The 19,517-nt window shown below is 37.5% G+C and overlaps 3 protein-coding genes across 4 annotated transcripts in view; 1 reads left to right on the top strand and 2 right to left on the bottom strand.

The window, feature by feature from the left end:
* sntg2 (syntrophin, gamma 2) overlaps positions 1–19,517 on the bottom strand; it is a 101,969-nt gene that overhangs the window by 39,719 nt on the left and 42,733 nt on the right. The gene's annotated exons all lie outside the window — the stretch shown is intronic.
* Positions 917–2,714, bottom strand: cd93 (CD93 molecule). The gene has a single exon (XM_077621799.1). The coding sequence runs from the start codon at positions 2,604–2,606 to the stop codon at positions 930–932; it is 1,677 nt and encodes a 558-aa protein (XP_077477925.1). The 5' UTR covers positions 2,607–2,714; the 3' UTR covers positions 917–929.
* LOC144090363 (calpain-1 catalytic subunit) lies at positions 5,921–18,653 on the top strand. 2 transcript variants are annotated; one of them, XM_077621821.1, is made up of 22 exons: positions 5,921–5,965; positions 7,172–7,431; positions 9,736–9,805; positions 10,390–10,508; positions 10,826–10,959; positions 11,032–11,206; positions 11,580–11,654; positions 11,859–11,944; positions 12,659–12,733; positions 12,799–12,959; positions 13,256–13,425; positions 13,705–13,716; positions 13,809–14,011; positions 14,098–14,143; positions 14,241–14,294; positions 15,423–15,480; positions 15,558–15,619; positions 16,146–16,214; positions 16,332–16,410; positions 16,520–16,636; positions 17,850–17,902; positions 17,963–18,653. In XM_077621821.1, the coding sequence occupies exons 2-22, from the start codon at positions 7,195–7,197 to the stop codon at positions 17,987–17,989; spliced, it is 2,082 nt and encodes a 693-aa protein (XP_077477947.1). In that variant the 5' UTR covers positions 5,921–5,965; positions 7,172–7,194; the 3' UTR covers positions 17,990–18,653. The 2 variants fall into 2 exon arrangements, with proteins under 2 accessions (XP_077477947.1, XP_077477948.1); XM_077621822.1 differs by lacking the exons at positions 5,921–5,965; positions 7,172–7,431; positions 10,390–10,508 and adding an exon at positions 8,689–9,010.

Here is a 19,517-nt window from a genome sequence, read left to right as displayed (position 1 = left end):
TTTTTTTTTCTTTTCTTTTTTTGCAAAGGGATGTATTGTCAAAATCAAAGTTGGTTTTGAATGTTTTATTAAATCTTAGATAACATCTACATTTTTTTACACACAGGTGTGAACTCTGTACCAATACCACTTTTGGCCCCATTTCTAGGTACTACTCACTTGAATGTAATTGATGAATTGGTCAAACACAGCTTATTTCATTGACTGCCATTGACACCATTTGAGGTCACAACAACAAATTTACCTTTTTAACTCATTGACAGCCAATTCATTTAAAATGTCAGGGTTGGCAATGAATATTTATGCACTTCCACCTTCCAGTTCAAATAGATATGAGGTCTACTGTGCTAATGATACCTTGAGCTCGTTTGCTCTATCATTTGTTTAAGCACCGTCAAATCAAAATTGAGAGAAACGTAAAACATTGATTAACATAATTTTTCTGGTTGTTTTTGTTCAAACAAATGGTTTACTCTTGAAATATCGGTATCAAATTGACTGAATACCCATCAATCAAATCAAATCGTGGCAGACTTCTAATATTTACAAATGTTATATCATTTTCCAAGGAATCGATCATTTCGTCATGAAATTTGTATTTACAACACTGGTGCTAATCAGTCAGCTTCCGTGCCACCACACATAAATTTCCTAAATACACTTAACTTACGCACATAATTCAGACATTGGCCACCTGATGGGGTAGTGGTTCTTCCACTTGCCCTTGGTGTGGGCAGTGGTTTGATTGCCCGATTGTGAGGATGAGTCGTTGTCCCTTTAATTGTGCCATGCGATCTGCTGTAAACCCCTTCGGAGTGTACCCCGCTTGCTGACCGTGGTTGTCTGGGATAGGCTCCAGCACCCCCTGCAACCTTTGTGTGAATAAGCGGTGCAGAAGATGATTGAATAAATTAAGACAATAAGTCAGGTCATAGGTCATCAGTCAAGATGGATTCATAGAGTTTTTCTAGGCGTGGGTCAAAACCGGAGGAAACCCAACAATAGCTGTCTGTTGCGCTTTTCTTTGCTTCTTTTTTCAAACGATGACATCGCACAATGCCAATCGTTAATGTCACGGTGATTAAAAGAAACAAAGGAATCACTGAGCCAAGGACACAGATGAGGACTTGGGAGTTGACCACTTTGGTGCTCGCGAACAGGGATGCGTTAGTACTTGGAGAAGTGGGCGCCATGCGCGGGAGAGGCGTATCTGTAAGTGTGGAAGCCCTCTGAGATGTAACTGTTGTCATGGATACAATCTCAAGTATGTTTACATCTGTTTCCTGGCCCACTGATTTGTTTATTGTTGTCACATCTGGAGTGCAGTTCTTGTCAGTGGCATGCAAATGAAAGCCACCCGGGCATATGCAGATGAAACTTCCTTCCGTATTCACACATTTGAAGTGGCATCGCCCAGTTCCACATTCGTTAATGTCCACGCATGAGAAGCCATCTTTTGATAAAGTAAAGCCATCTTCACAGTAGCAAGAGAACGACCCGACGGTGTTCCAGCAACCGTGTGAACATTTGGAATGTTCACATTCATCCAGATCACGACAATTTCCGGCCACCATTTTGTAGCCATCTTGACACATACACATGTAACTGCCTGGTGTGTTAACACACGCATGTTTGCCACATGGTTGCGACTGTTGACACTCATCAATGTCAGAACAGTTGCGCTGGTTTGCTTCCAGTTCAAACCCTGTGGGACACTTGCAGATGTGTCCAGACTCTCCCACAATGCACTCATACTCACAGGTCTCCATCCCGCACACATCCTCTGGCTTACAGGAAAGTCCGTCGTCCTGAAGGGTGAAACCCTGGTTACAGGTGCATTTCACCTGATCCGAGTCCTGGTGGCAGATGTGTTCGCATCCGCCATTGGTGTGAGCGCATTCCCGATGTCTAGTTTGGCAAAACGGACCTGGAACAGTCCATCGATATTTCTCATCATTCCAGACGCACACCGAAAAGTGCGAATGCCGGTCATCGCATGTGACTTTAGCATACGTTCCAATTGGCAAGGATTTCATCTCGCTTTGTAGTGGCTCAGCAGAGAAAGGAGCCGTGTATGATATGTGTCCGGAGCCTGACAGATGCAGAGCATTGCACATTCCTTTAAAATAAAACTTGCACACAGAAAATGAAGGTCCTTTGCAAGCTCCAGCCGTCCATTTGGGTTGATCGTCATCAAGAGAATTGTAACTAACCCGTACACATCGCTCAGTGCATGTGTCCACAGGCTCTTTATTCCAGTTGGAGTAGTGGGAATCTTCCTTCCCAGACACCCACTTGAAGCCTCTCAGGGGCTTGTGAGCTAAAACGCAGTCCCCTCTGTATAGTTTTAATCCAATCCAAAATTGTTGACTTCTGTCCTTCCTGACCAGCTTCAGGAGGGAGTGCAGTTTGGCTTCTTCTTCTTTGTCTCTTACTGTCATCAAGTAACCTCCATTGTCGAAGCAGCTCTGATTAGCCTTGTAAAAGCTCACCTTCTCCATGTGTACAGTGAAACAGGCATTAGACGTGCACATTGTTTCATGTTCGATGCCGTTAAATCCACCCAAATTGGAGAGCAGAAGGAGTAGTAAAGAGATCAGCAGCATAATTTTGCTTAACGACAATTTCACTGAAACCCCTCAAGAGTTTTCTCATGAAATGTGAAAAACATAAGGTTGTCTCTTTGTAGCAAAGCGGTGCGCCTCCGTAAGCAACGTTCGTGTATCCTGTTTGGGACCACGAAAGACGGAAACAATGTTTAGCAGCAGTTAAGAGCGCTTTCTTTTGCCACTGCTGAGCACTTCCGGTTTGAGTTGGAAAACAATGGCGCAAACCTTTGTGTTTTGACTGGATCTCCAGATGTCTCCGGCCCCTGCAGACTTGAGGTTTTTATGTTGACTCCCTTAATTGTACTGAGTTACAATGCATGAACACACAGGGGTCATGTGACCATTTGCATTGATCCCATTTAGGTTCTCAATACCGATTGCGACATCAGCGCGCGTATACGCCGATGTCTCTACTGCTCTGCACTTTTTCTGCAAAAATATTTTAAAATTTCCTTTAAATTCTAAATTATTCCATACTCACTTCAATGTCAAGTAAATGCTACCAGACCTAACTCATTGTGTGACATCAACGGTTCTAGCATGCATACGGTCACACAGGACAAATTTTGAGATGTCAGCCTAACATGCAGGTTTTGACATGTGGGGGGACAACAGAGTAGTCAGAAAATCCACGCATGCATGGCGAGAAACACACAAGTTTCAGACAAGAAAGTCAGAAACCAACAGGGATTGAACCTCAGACCTTTAAGGTGGACATCCTAACCATTCTACCACACTGCCAAGTTTTCTCATGAAATGTGAACCAGTTGTTGTCTTTTTGTAGTTTTTTTTCTTCGTGTGTGTGTGTTTTAACCAAATTCATTCCCTTCACTGAATGTGCTGGCATTACGGGGTGGTCTGAAAACACGAATAAAACACTTCCTGTGTTTGTTTAAATTGAGCGGATGGCCAACTACAATGGCAGGAATTGCAGTAAGATCTCCCACCACCAAAACCAGCTCAATGAAAAGAGAGCAGCAATCTTTATGCTTTACCCCATTGTGATTACATATCTAGCTAAATGTTCTTGTATCATGTTTCACGAATTCCAAAATGAGTTTCTGTGTTTGTCAAGAAATAAAACCTATTGGTCTTTGTGAAGTAAAGTTGAAACTGCGATTGGCTGGCCACCAATTAAGGGTCTCCCCTCCCTAGTGTCTGGAGTTATGCGGGATAGGCTCTGGAAGGGACAACCAGTGTACCCAGAGAGAATTCATGCAGGCACTGGGAGAACAGTAAAACAATAATACAATATAAAATTGAACTGTACTAACAATAAGCAACATATATAACAGCTTAAACAAACAATATTGCTCCAACAACCAAGATACAACAAATTTATACTATAAATTCTACAAAAATTAAAAAATTACAATTAAAAGTTTATTCATTCATTCATTTTCCAAACCGCTTATCCTCACAAGGGTTTGCCAACTATGGGCAACAGTTGGGGGACACCCTGAATCAGCCAGCCAATTCCAGGGCTCAAAGAGATGGACAAATCTACTTCCCCTACTGGTAAATCTGTTTTAAATGTAACAAAATATGCTGAAAATAAAGATTAATCTGGTAAATCCCATTGGACTGCTAATATTCATTGTTTTTATATAGCACATACACCTGGCCAAATCTTTCAACGTTATTCTGAACCATCATTGTGCCTCATATTTTCTGTCGCTTTCAGCAAGGCTAAATTCTTTATTCTCAATTAAAAATGTCTCTTGAATGTACTTTATTTGTTCATTTCTGTATGTATTTTAAACATGAACTTCTCGACATTTAATTTTTTTGTCTTTGCATGTTTGTATGACAAATTTAACCATACAATATGTAAGTCATTTCAACTATAGTAGGTTTTTGAAAATTATGAAAGTTCGAATAGCTCACCTGAAATATCAAATATATTGTCTTTATATTAAAATTGGTGCATATCTATTAGGTTTTAAGATGATAGCATTCGTATTATATCACATGAAAATGACCAAACGAAATATGAACTTCTTTGCTATTACTTGTCTCATTCATTAACAAAAATTATATAGTTTCCTAACTTTGTTTTCAACATGTAATTTTTTTACTCCTGCGGTAATACAAATGGAACCTAGCATTATTTTCTAGTGTTGATGCTGAAAAATGCTACAGGATGTAGGCTAAACTCAAGCTTCTTTTGCGGACCATATTAATTTTTTTATAATTTTCTACGGGCCCATAAAACATGTTGGACATCTCTGATATGAAATATGACAATAACAATTTAAATGTGAAAACACAGTGTACTTAATTCTTACAGCGGCTCTTGTATTACTAGCATGCTTCTATTGACGGCCAGAGCATTCCAACACAGAGAAAATTTGCGCGTCAGCCAAAAAGTTTAGCCGTCAACGATAACCAATATTAATTTCAGAAAAAAATGAAAGCCATTTGGCATTTGGAAGCTGGTTGAATTTAGTTTGATTGTTTCCTCAGTGTCATTACTGTAAGAGAATATTTGAAAAGGTTAAATGTGTTAAAACAGCACTTAATACACAATTTCACCAGTTACTCTACACAGCAAGAATGTACACCCATAAAATACTGTGTAATTTCATAATGAATTTAAGAACTGTGTGTTGACTCAGTAAACGAGTAAGGACACGTTCTTACGCAACAATGTTAAAACTGGAATGTTCTTAGTGCATCATGAAAATAATGTGCTGTACCAATTTTAGATTGAGTGTATTTGCTTGGCTCTGTGCATTAAAAACACAAATGTATCCAACAAGACAAAGCAGTATTTTTATGTTTTTAGTTTATGTTTTATGTAACAACAATTGAACATACAAAAACATATTGTATGTGGTTTTCAGAGGGCGGCGCGGTGAGAAAGTGGTAAGCACACCCGCCTCACAGTTGTGATATCAAGGGTTTCATACCAGGTCTGGCCTTCTTATGTGGAGTTTGCAAGTTCTCCCCGGGCTTGGGTGGGTTTTCTCTGGGTACTCCGTTTTTCTCCCACATCCCAAAAACACGCATGGTAGACTGATTGAACACTCTTAATTGCCCCTAGGTGTGAGTGATAGTGGAATGGTTGTCTGTCTCCTTGTGCCCTGTGATCGGCAAGCCACTAATTCAGGGTGTCCCCCGCCTGGTGCCCGTAGTTGGCTGGAATAGGCTCCAGCACCCCCCGCAGCCCTTTTAAGGATAACCGGCACAGGAAAGAAATAAATGAATATGGTTTTCAGCGATTATATATTTAAATAACCACTACCGCAGCCTCAGGCATGCTTTGGTATTATATAAAGTGACAAGCCTTGCCTTGTCTGCTCACTTGTGCTTCATGCACCTGCACAAAAGACAACAAACATCCTGACTGCCCTGTGAGTTAATATTTTACATTTGATAAACGCACAGTATGCTATTGTTTTTTAGTTAGCTTTCAGCCGTTGTGCTTTATTGTGACATTGACTGATATTGCATGTCTTTCGATTATAGAGCACATACTGTAAATATACGTAGGTCGGTTGTCTAAAAAAGTAAATTAACAAATAACGCAAGTTTGCAAGGATTAGCAAGGTTTTAAGGATTATAAAGGTAAACAAAAACGTTCTTTCTGTTTTCGATTAGCCACTCCTTTAATAACAGAACTTACTTTAATGTTATACAGTATTTTACAATATAGTTCACATGGCTTTCCTTCAATATTGTTATAATATGCACAGGTTAAAGCAATTTTTATCAATTTAAGATTAAGTAAAACGAGTTTAAGAGTAGTGAAACCGGATACAACTGTTTGTTTACATTACAAAGCTCATTAAAAAGACGATTAGTAAAAGATCTTTTATGTCCAAGTTTTAGAAACGACTTAAAAACAAAAAAATACCAATTTTTGTTTTATGTTTGTGAGTCAACAAGATTGTTGTAATAAAATGGATTATCTATTTAAATTCTCAGATTTGGTGAAGACATTTTGAAATGAAGTTATCATTGGGAACATTTTGAGTTTACCTTAAAATGACTTAAAAATTGACTGTTTGTATATATATATATATATATATATATATATATATATATATATATATATATATAATTTCATCTCATCACCCAGAGGAAACCCACCCAGGCCTAGGGAGAACACCCCCCGTGACCCTAGTGAGGATAAAGCGGTTCAGAAAATTATATATATATAATTTTCTGAACCGCTTTATCCTCACTAGGGTCACGGGGGGGGGGGGGGGGGGGGTGCTGGAGCCTATCCCAGCAGACTTCCGGGCACAGGCGGAGGATACCAGTTCAGATTGGCCAGCCAATCGCAGGGCAAACAACCATTTACGCTCACAATCATACCTAGGGGCAATTTATAGTGTCCAATCAGCCTATCATGCATGTCTTTGGAATGAGGGAGGAAACACAAATGTGCCAAAGCTAGGAAGACCTCAAGGAGGTCAATTTATTATGGCTTCCTCTGGATCGGCTTGTAAATTTACGCACCCCAGGACAGTATATTTTACAGTGTATTATAACATCAGAGATTGCCACTCTGAAGGAGACAAATTTGACTTAATCATCTAAAACTCCTATTCCAGAAGAGATCTAAGACGCTACAAAGATGCTTTCTCCAGGCATTTGCACGAATTTTATGAATGCACGTCAAAGCAGAGATGGTCATGGGACAGTCAACAACCCTGATAAATTCTTCAAACAAGACTACCAAAGACTGACAGAGTTTTGTATCAGCAAGCAAGTACGCTACATCGATGAGATGTTCCCCCCTGATAGAAGTTCAATTGGTAATGATGTACTGGACCCCTCTGTCCTTCACAAAGTGTTATGGCTCAGACCAAGGGTAAGCTTTGTTAATGATCAATTCCCATGTTCATAGTCAAAATACGGTGGACCCTCAGAAGTATTAAACAAATCATTGATAGTTTACAGCAATGTTTCCTAGACGTTTTTGAGCTGTGTAACACATATATGGCAAGAATCTGAAGGCACACCACCCGCTAGAAATATTTTCATTTAAAACTGTCAGCTTTATTTACAAAACAAAATCATTCTCATCTAAGTTTTGTCGAGAGGAATCGAATAAAAACAAAAATAGTATTTCAATATCTAATTTTTCACACGGACCTTACGTCGCCAAAAAGTTGAAGTCCTCAGGCCCGAAAAGTCTGGGTGATGTAAAAATACATAATGTACCGATTTTATTCTCGTAATGTTATGACTTTTGCCCTCCCAATATGACTTTTACCTCCTAATATTTTGCAAAAAGTAGTTTTGTGGTCTCATAGAAAGTTGATGCCCGTGCAACCACACAACTTTCGGTTCACGGTACATTAAAAATAAGCAACAAAACAACTATATGGTTGTAATATTACAATTTGAATCGTGAACTATTACGATTTCAATCTTGTAATATTACAATATGACCTTATTGATAGTCATGCTTTAATTTGAATGTCGTAACTTTACCATTTATTTCTTGGAATATCACAACGTATGACTTCTTACCAAGTAATTTTCCGCAGCACACCTGACCATTACTCACAACACACCTGTGTGCCGCACCATAGTGGTTGGAAAACACTGGTCAACAGGCGTAATATTCAAAGTAACATTTTAGCACTCATACCTTACAGATGATTAAAATAATTACAGAATTATTCGTTGACATAAAGATAAAACCTTTAATTTCAGAATTATTCGTCGACATAAAGATACAACCTTTAATTACGGAATTATTCGTTGACATAAAGATAAAACCTTTAATTACAGAATTATTCGTTGACATAATGCTAAAACCTTTAATTACAGAATTATTCGTTGACATAAAGGTAAAACCTTTCAGCCTGTATTCTTTTTGAATATATATATATATAATTGAATGCATTCCAGAGACAAGAGACATTATTTCCTGCTGCTTTGAAAATCGAATTCTTGACCATACTTACAATTTCAATTGCTTGAAAGTACGTGTCCATTGTCAGACTTTGTATTTCAAAATATAGAAACATTTTTAAGAGGTTAACAGGTCTGGATTGCTGGTAGGCCAGTTCAGTACTAATACAATGTGGCTTGGAACTCAAAGAAATGTTGCCTGGGTGGCAGCATATATTGCTCCAAAACCTCCATTTACCTTTTATTTTTTTGATGGTTGTATGGTGCAATGATTTACATGGTCATTAAACCTTTCCCTTGGAATTTTCTGTTGGCAAGGGCATGTCAAGTTTTGTGGTTTGGGCGTGTTCTATTGTGTGTCCTGTCCATGTGATCACTCATTAGTTTCACCTGCAGAGTTTTCCTGCTTCCCTTCGCAGTGTTTTTTTTGGAAGCTGCCTTTTTGTTGTTAAAGCTCAAGTTAGTGCACCCGCACTTCCTAATGTCTACCGTTTGCCCAGCATCCAACTCCGTTCAACTCGCCCAAGGTAAATAAAAGGGTGTTGCTCTGGGTCATTGTCTTGTGACATGTGGAAATTTATTGCGTATTCTGGTTCTGTTGGTTCCATCCAAAAGTGACCTTCAACTCTCGCCACAGCAATTCGAAGCTGGTTTCAGAATCAGAACCTCTAAAAGTCAGATCATGGTCTAAAAAATGTGGAATCCCCTATCCAAGTGAAGGATGAGATCCCACCCAGGAGTTTAAGTGTTTATTTCAAGTGAGGGACAACTGGAATATGAGATCGACCTACAAATCAATGTTGCATCAACAGTAATTCAAGCTCTGTATCAGTCTATCTTGGTGAAGGAGCTCATCATTAACCAATCAATCTCCTACTGCATCATGTTGGTCATCTGGTAAGGATACAGCAGAGAGCATTCACTCCTCCACATTGAAAGGAGCCAGATGAGGTCACCAGGTGATCTGGTTAGGCTGGTTCCTGGGTGGTGTTCCAGGGATGTACCACTTAGAGGCCCCGAGAACCTCCTAATGGATAGATGTATTGAATTTAAAAAATGTTTTATACATGTTTAGAGGGTCCACCATCTTTTTTAAGGTATACTAAAACATACCTTTTTGACGTTTAAAAGCCTTTAAATGTTTTGTTTGCTTTGAAACATTAACACCAAAATAGGAGTAAATTGGACACACATTTCATAATGCTACAGCATTTCTTTTTTTAACATCACTTGTTGACTGTTTCTGTTGCAGAAATTGGTTCCCAACCCAAATTTTATTGTTGATGGCATCTCAAGGTTTGATTTTGGTCAAGGCGCAGTCGGTAAGAAAATGTATTCATTCTTTTACTGCCATTTGTGATGATAGATCTCCAATCATGTGGCCCTTTACATTTGTTTGCTGTCAATTTAAATGAGTTTATCAATTCAGCGACTCATTCGCTGCCACCCGCCTAGTTTAAATAGATTGGAGGTCTGGTTCTCTCAATAAGTACCTCAATTAAAACTCTTTATATGAGTTTATCACTAGTAGACATGCAATTAGTGTGAAGTGGGAGGGTTACCGGTGAATGAATATTCGTTCATTTGCTGCCACCCTCCCAGTTTAAATGAGTTGGACTTCTAATTCTCTAAATAGCAGCCAATAAGTACCTTGATTAAAACACTTTAAATGAGTTTATCATTAGTAGACACACAGTTTCTTTGAAGTGAGGTGGTTTAGCAGTGAATGAACATTTGTTCATTTGTTGCCACCCACCCTGTTCATAAGGATTGGATGGCTAGTGGTACCAATGGCTACCTACCACTGACTTATAAACAGCATCTCACACAGCCAGTGCTTTGCATGCATTAATCATCAAGAACTTGGCACATCTTCACAACTATTCATCAACATGTTTTCTTTTAGGAAACTGTTGGTTTCTTGCATCATTGGGTGCTCTAACATTCCAGAGAGTTATTTTTGAGAATGTTGTTCCTCTGAAGCAAAATTTTGAGACGAGCTATTGTGGACTGTTTCACTTTCGGGTAAATATATGCATACTAGTGACATTTCTATTCAGGTAAAAATATGTATTTGCTTGTGTTTTTTTAATTGTCTCATAATGCTTTCAGAGTTATTACTGTATTTAAGCAGTGTTTTTCTATCAGTGTTATATTCATAATACATTCATTTAATTAAGTACAGCCACTAATTATCTTATTTTATGACCTTATACATATGTTGTAAAACGATCCCCATATGGAAACTATAATTAACAGTGATTGACCAGTTAAGAACCCGGCAAACTAAAAATTAAATGTACTGTTTTTCTGACTTATTGTTTTTTTTTTACCTTTTTTAGTTCTGGAGGTTTGGCAGATGGGTAGATGTTGTCATTGATGACAAGCTCCCAACAATCAATGGCAGACTCATTTTTGTGAGATCCAAAGACCCAACAGAATTTTGGCCTGCTTTGTTGGAGAAAGCTTATGCTAAGTATGAACATACCATATATAATTTCCATAAAACTATGTCAACTTTGCAGCTAATTCATTGTGCTTGTTTCAGAGTGTGTGGTTCCTATTCAGACATGAATTCTGGACAACCCAGTGAGGCGTTAGTGGACTTCACAGGAGGTGTTCACGTTTGTATCAATTTGTCAGAGCCACCCTTAGAACTTTGGGACCTTATGTGCAGAGCTGGACAATCCACATCATTGATGGGATGTGGCACTCCTCAAGGGGTACAAACATACCATACACTGTTCTTAATCCTAAAAAGAGCTTGAGAGAGGTCGAAGAAATGAACATTTCTTAGGATTGATCCTTTATATGAGGCCGACTCAAGATCGTACATGACTTTTATTAACAACGTGAGTACAAGATCGCAGAAGAAAGAAAAGCTTCGGGGGAAAAACAAACAAACGAAAAGCTTAGTGTAAGAAGAAAGAAAAGCTTCGGGGGAAAAAAAAACTAAACTTCGAGTAAAAAAAAGAAAAGCTTACTGTAAGAAGTCTTTCATCAATCAAAATGAGGGAGTCACTAGCAAAATAATTTTCTTTGCTGTTCTGACATGTATTATGTGCTTATTTAAAACATACTTGCTGTGATTTATAGGAGACATCAGCCAACACTGTTTTGCCAAATGGATTAGTCCAAGGCCACGCCTACACTGTCACAGGCGTCAGACAGGTGAACTTGGGTGATTGTTTTTTAAAAAAAAAAAATCATGGCTGCCTCTGACAGCGCTACACAGAGGTTTGTACCCCCCAGGGCGTAAATAAACCAGGACTGCCTCTGATCACTTTTTGTTCATATGTGTGAGAAAATTCATTTAACTTGGTTCAAAAAAGGACAGGAACTAATGTGTCGCTCTTTGTTGGATTTACGAAACAGATGATGAGTCAAGGCCAGGCAGTACATCTGGTACGCTTGTTAAATCCCTGGGGCAAGGGAGAGTGGAATGGGGACTGGAGTGATCGGTAGGTAACAAATAATCATTGGAATGTGTATCTTTTATATGGTTTACTAGAGAAAAGTACAATTAGTAAATGCTGACTGAAAAAACTTTAAAACTTTATTGTCAGTTTTTTTGTCATTTTTATATTCAGTTCACATAATTCGTTCCTCAATCTTTAACACTATGACATAAATCCTTTAAAAATTAAGTATTCCAATTTTGTATGAAATATGTATGCATATCTATGCATGCAAAAACAAGAAAAAAGATAAGAATATAATTTATTAAGACTTTAAATGAATTTCAATGGGATGAAATTGCGAGGAGCAGCTAAGCAAACATACGTACACATGCACAACAACTTAAAATAATGTTACATACACTCAGAAAATTAAAGAAACAACTCGATGATGAGCAAAGGCACATGAAGCAGTGCCTTGTTTTCGGGTGTAGCACGGCATTTTCCAAATAAAATATCAGATACATGTATAGTGAATTTATATTTCAGGGGATGTTTGGTTTCATTTGATGTTTTTGTAACTTGGAGCAAAGGAATTCCCATCGAAGCATTTTATAACCTGAATATTTTGTATGTAGAAGCATTTGTAAGTTAAGGTACAAGAGTTTTTTTGGACTTATGCTTTCTACTACTCGTCCTATGATTGTAAATGTTTGCTGCATCATTTCTATTGAAGCCCAATATGCTGAAAATCATGCTTCTTGTCCAAATTGCCAGATCACTTTTGTGGCAAACTGTGAGCCCAGAAGATCGTCATTTGTGCCTTTCTGTCGTTAATAATGGGGAGTTCTGGTAAGTGTGTTTAAATGAATGTGATAATGCTCATCAGCAATTCTAATGAACAATGATTCCACCAGGATGAGCCTGGATGATTTTTGTAGATTCTTCAATGATCTTGACATTTGCTGTGTGTGTCCTGAATTTCTTGATGGAGAAACTTCCTGCCATTGGAAGGCATCTGTCTATGAGGGCAGATGGCTTGCTGGGAAAACCGCTGGAGGCTGCATAAATAACCTTGGTACTTTTTTAACATCTCAAATTCATAAATGCATGGATGTGCGTCTTCCTGATTTTAATGTAATGCAAAGCGCAGTGTTTTTTTGTTGTTGTTGTTGTTGAATTTTGTGATGAAAATACATTTGGTTTGCCTCAATTATCTAGCTACAATCTACCTTTACTACTTAAACCTATATTTCCATTTGTTCCATTGTTTTATTTGCTTTTATTCCAAAAGCAAAAGGTTTTTGAGACAGTTTTAAAACTACTTTGGGGATTTTCTTGGAATCATTGACTAAATGTTTGTTTAAATTTCAGGGGAGAGCTTCTGGACTAATCCACAGTATCGAGTCAAAATTGACCAACTTAAAAATGAAAGTGACACAGAGCAATTTGATAAAAACATGTTGGTGTCCCTAATGCAAATGCCAGACAAAAGAAACAGAGCCCTGGTCAAAAATCTCTACATTGGATTATCAGTATTTCAGGTTAGTATGTATTGTGCTGAGTCAGTCATTATTCCAATATATAACATTCAAACATTAAGTGATCATATTGTACTGCCACTGATGCCAATAGATGTCCAATCCAATTAGAGTGGGAGGCTGGCAGCGATCAAACAATCTCTGCCAGCCTCCCAGTTAAATTGGACAGATGTCAAGGACAGCCAATGAGTTAAGAGTAATATAAAATTCACTCTTTTTCTCTCCCCTTCTCCCCAACTCCATCATCTTTTTCTACCATCATCAATTTTCATCAAATCCCAGGTCCCAGAAGAAGTTAGTACATTCATTTTCCATAATCAATATCTACTATATCACTCTGCTATGAATATTGACTGCCGTATCTTGTCGATTACATTTAATTATAGTTCAAGGAAGAAAAAGGGAACTTTCCAACAGCTTTTTTTAGAAGAAACAAACCTGTTGTGACAACAAAAGACTTCATAAATGCTCGTGAAGTGATGGAGTTTGTCAAAGTGGATCCCGGGGAATACCTCATTGTACCATCGACTTTCAAGGCCAACCAGACCGCCTCCTTCATCCTGACCATCCTCACCAAGGCGGATGTCCAGTAGGTAGTTTGTGTTAAGTCCAAAATTATGGGCTTATGTACATTCCAATACAGCCATCTACATTTAAAAAAATGTATCCTAACAGTGAGACTTCTGGTGGCCATAACCCAGGACAAAAAGAAGTTAAAAAGGTTGTGTTATAAGATCATTTGATTCAATAATTCAATCATTCTGAACTATTGTTTTGTTTAAAATGTGCACTAACATTACCACTAATTGTTTTTTTAGATCAGAGAAGCTGATGATGAGAAGGGAATGTTGTTCCAGCAATTATTTGATAAGGTAATGAACATCAACTGACGCAGTGGTAGAACAAATCAAATTGGGGCCCCCAGGCTAGCAATAGGGCCCCTAAACCCAAATAATAAAGATCTTTCTAACATCTTGTCGCAACATACACATGCCCAGACCAGCAGGGATTAACTATGTCATTTTGATGTCCATCAAATGGATATGAAGTGTAATGAAGCAAGACGCCAACCAAAATGGTAGGCTACGTGGCCCATAACCATAAAAAACACAAAATTCCAACCAGTTCAGCATCACAGATTGTGACCACATCATTTTGAGAACCACTTTAACTATTTCAGCTCATATTTTTGGTCATTTTCTGAACCGCTTATCCTCACTACGGTCGCGGGGGGTGCTGGATCCTATCCCAGCTGACTCCCAACCAGAGGGGGGGGGACACCCTGAATCGGTGGTCATGCATAATTTAACCTTTCAAGTCCTTAGGCTTTTTATAAAAAAATGTTTGCTTTTTTTCCCCTCAATATTTTTATTTTTTTATGTACATATGTTTATCTATATGGCTTGTAATGATTACACTATAAACTATTATAGTATTACAATAGTACTTTATATTGCAGACAAATCTCAAAGTACAATTCTATTTGTTCAAAACTTGTCCTAACACTAGCCCTTTTTACATACTCAATTTACTAACATAAGTAGGGTAAGTCACAGTTTTACTCAGAATGTATTTGAAGACTATGGACTTCACATTAATAAATTTGCATCTTATGAAGTGAAATATGAGAGAAAACGAAAAAGGTACCACACATATGGACATTCCTCTATGTTAATAAATAATTATCATGATATCACTCACAGTGAGTCCTGAAATATTGGCTGCAACCTTGACTGAGTTTGTTTACACTGACAGGCTTAATAAATGGGTATTAAAATTTCCAATGGCACTGCAAAAATGCAAGTGTTCACATTGCTCTAGCATATGAATCACTTATTTGACATGGAGATTTAAACAAATATTTATAGTCAACACACCATTATATTTCACGACAACATTAATGCTAATCCTAACATTTTGAACTTGACTTGTTTGTTTTCCCAATAAGCAGCTGACATACAGTATGTAATCTCAAAAAGTTAAACACTATTTCACATCAGGTTGATGACGTGGATGCAAATATGCTACAGAGACTTCTAAATGAAAAAGTCTTGAATGGTAAGCGGTGTACATTTTTCGCAGAAATGTTTTGAGAATTTAATTGTATGGTTCTGATATGCCATTTTGTTTTGTAGGAGACTTGAAAACTGGGGGATTCAGTATTGATGCATGCCGTAGCATGGTCGTACTGATGAGTGTATCCTTTTTTTCTGTTTTTCCAATCAGGCTACGCCTTCCCACTTAGGGTTGAAAAAACAATTATATAGTATTTCATAGGTAAAATGAATCAACAGTTGAGTCATCTGTATCCACAGTTTAGTAATGTGTGTACAGAAAACTCTGTTTATGACAATGAACCAACAGATAACTAAACTGTAAATACCGATTACCAATGAAAAAAAAAAAATTCTCCCCTGTTACGAAGCTCCAGCACCCACTGCAAACCTTGCAAGGGGAAGTGGGACAGATAATGGATGAATGAATTAATGAAATTATTTTTTACCAAATTACAATCTGCATTATAACATTTTATTACAAACCCCATATTCACTAAACTTGGGAAGTTGTGTAATAATTAAATAATAGTGTAGTAATTTTCATGATCAAATTGTTTCATTCATCTCCTATATACATTATCCCACAATTCTATAATTTTAGGTTTGTGTTCGATGTAGTAATAAAAATGATTTCGCTTATCTTAAACCTTGATTTTCATTTAAAAGACAAACATCAACAACAAACTTAGCACTGGGGAGCTTTATAGCTTGTGGAAGAAGGTTGTGAAGTACAAGGTAAATGCAAAATTCAAGTAAAATGTGAACAGACAAATTTACAGACTGTATGTATCAGATAGTGCAGTAGTTGCTGATTAATTCATGTAAGGCTTAACTCTACATATTGTTTTCCAGGATATTTTCCTGTATACTCATATGTCAACGAAGGGAGCACTCTCTCAGAGTGAGCTGAAGAATGCCATTTTTGCTTTAGGTAAAGTACAAGGGTAGTGTTTTCTTTCTAGATTTGATCAATTGATTGTCAATCTGCACTTACTACACATGATGCACAGTGCATTAACTTTTTCCATGTTTTTCTTTAGGAATAAGAGCCAGTGATAACATGTTAAATATGTTAACTGTGCGATATGGGACTTCCTCTGGACATGTCACACTGGAGAACTTCATCACTTTAGCTCTTCGTATTGTCTCTATGAAAAGTGGGTGCATTCTGTCATTCTTCCAATCATAGGGTACACTCTGCTAGTTTGCAAATTTTTACCTCTTTCCCTGCATTTGACAGTGATAGACATTCAGTTATGATTTCATCATTAAGAGGTGTCCAGTCCATTTTAGGTGGGACAGTGGGAATGAATGAAAGTTCGTTCATTTGTTTCCAACCCTCTCACTTTAAATGGATAGGACGTCTATCTCTGTCAATGGCAGTGAATTAATGTAAACAAACGTATGTTCCTTAATGCATGTTTGCTTTCTGGGTCAGCATTTTTTTTAGGGCAGGCGCTCAAAATAATTTTTAACTACTGTGGTGTCGGCCCAGTAAAATATTGGTTAGCACATCCGCCTCACATTTTTCAGAGTGACAGTTCAATCCCTGGTGGATGGCGACCTTCCAGTGTGGAGCTTACATGTTCTTCCCGGACCTTGGTGGGTTTTCTTTGGGTACTCTGGTTTCCTCCCACATCCTAAAAACATGCATGGTAGGCTGGTTGAACTCTCTAAATTGCCCCAAAGTATGATGAGTGTTAGACCGGAGTACTTAAAGAAAATCTGCGCTAGCCCAGGGAGAAAATGCAAACTCCACACAGTGAGGAATCACCTTGGATCGAACCCTCGACTACAGAACCCTGAGGCCAGTGTGCTAACCCCTCGTCCACCGGGCTGCCTTTAATTGGAACTGGAATTTTTTTTGTTTTGTAAATATCCCACAACACAATATGAACAAATACTGTGCGTTAACATGTTATATCATCAATTGTTAAGTAGTTCTTCTTTCTTTTTGTGTTCCGCTTATACTCACAAAGGGGAAAAAGTGCACTAATATCTAGGGAAAAATAGCAGGATATGGAGCAACATCTAGTAATCTACTCTATTTTGAAACATTGTATTTCTATTTGTGATCTAATAATGACTGTAAATGGACAGTAAAACATGTATAAGTATTTTTTGCTGTATTGAACTCATAAGGGAACAATATTTTGGAATGCACTGTGTATATCTATTGAGTAATATTCTGATAACCAGCATTTTCTTCAAATGAACTCAAATTTGGTAACTAAGAGTCGATGAAGTATTATATGAAAATATTTTACCTTCACAATTATAATAACTTGGAGTGTTGTAAAATCTTGTATCAAAGCTTTTATTGTCCATTTTAACAATTAACCCCTACCTCTTTTTTTCCCCTGCTATTAGAAATATTTGACCGTTTTTCTGATGGAATGAATCTGATGCTTCCTGAATTAGAGGTAAAAACACCATCTACCTTACGGGGAGAGGTTTTAAGATGATGTATTTCTTTGTTTCAGTGGATGCAACTCTCGATGTGTGGCTGAAGGTGATGTTAGCAGAAAACCAAGACACATTGTGATTGTTTTCAAACAAAGAGAAAGTATGTGTCATAATTTCTCCCCAAAATATTGGAAGAAATCTCGTTTGCTTTTCTGCAGTTTTTAAAGCCAAGTTAAAACTTTGACTTTTTGTATTGATAGCACTCATTTGAAAAATGATACAATACATATGTAGAGCTTTTTAGATAGGTTTGCATCATTATTTCTTAGAATAATCGTAACAAATAAAGAATTTCATTTATTCAATTAAATATTTGTAGAATTAAAATGCTCCTATCAATCAAAATGAAAAAAAAAACTGGATTGTCATTGGCAGCGAAAGATATCAATTTCATTTTGACTCGCTGCTGTTAGGAGTAGCCTGCTATTGTTTTTCCCCGACTCTCGTCTGTCTCTCCTGCCTTGCCGTTGTGTTCGCGCAGCTGCGTGTGATTCGAAATTAGTCCCTGATGTGTCTATGCACACCCCACTGAGTTTAATGTCATTGTCGGATCGTCTGCGTAAATTCCCTTACCATGCAGCCACGCGACCTTGCGCCTCGATTCCACGTGTTTTCCCTAGTCCGGTTTTGTTTCATGTTTCGTTTCACAAGTCCTTGTTATTTTGTAAGGTCCCTCCTAAGTTATTAAAGTTTTGGTTATTAGCACAATTTGCCTCGTCCTCACCTGCTTCCCCGCCACTGGGTCCTAATCCCTCCTACCTTGTCTCGACGTCTCCCATGGACGTAACAGCTGCCGACACTCCTAGTCAAAATGAATTGGGTGTCTATTGTAATTAATAGGTGATTTTTTTTTTAAATAGAGATATTTACATTATTTTACTAACTATCTAACTACTAAGTGAATAATATACTGGCAGTCAATGAGTTAATAATGATGTGTAGCAATTTCTGTTCCAAAACTGATTAATTTGATAGATTGAGCTAAGGACTGATTGTATTGTAAACTTCCCCAAAACAAATAAAACACAAAACCATTTCCGTACAATTTTTGTAAATCGTGTATTGTAGTGTAGTCGGGCCTGTTGGAAAAATAGCACCTTAGTGACAGGAAAAAGTGAATTTTGCCAGTGTTTGTACTTGTAAAATCTCCAAATGAAAAATACTTGCAGATAATTATACCAAAAATAAGGTGATGTATATTGCTATATATATGTTTTTATGCTACTAAAAAAAATAGGAGGCATACGCAAAAATTTGACACTGTATTTCCTTTGCTATTCTTTCAATTTGCATGTAAATGTATGCAATGACACTCTAAATTGTGCTTTGGTATCAATACGTGAATGAATGGTTGTTTGTAATTCAGAGAATTCAATTGAAGCACTTAGGTGGAAAAATTAAGTTTAAAAAAACCAATTTTGTGAGACCATACAAACTATACGCAGAGATAGAAACGAGATACATACAGATCTGCAAATGCCAATTTCATTTTTCGATTACGCACTGTAAATTGTAATATTAGATACTGAATAAATATATTTCATTCACTTTTACACATTTCTGTACATCTTA

This window comes from Stigmatopora argus, chromosome 15, assembly GCF_051989625.1.
Source record: "Stigmatopora argus isolate UIUO_Sarg chromosome 15, RoL_Sarg_1.0, whole genome shotgun sequence".
NCBI classification, from domain to species: Eukaryota; Metazoa; Chordata; class Actinopteri; order Syngnathiformes; family Syngnathidae; genus Stigmatopora; species Stigmatopora argus.
Note: the sequence above shows the minus strand (reverse complement) of the source record. Positions and strands in the feature narration are given on the sequence as shown.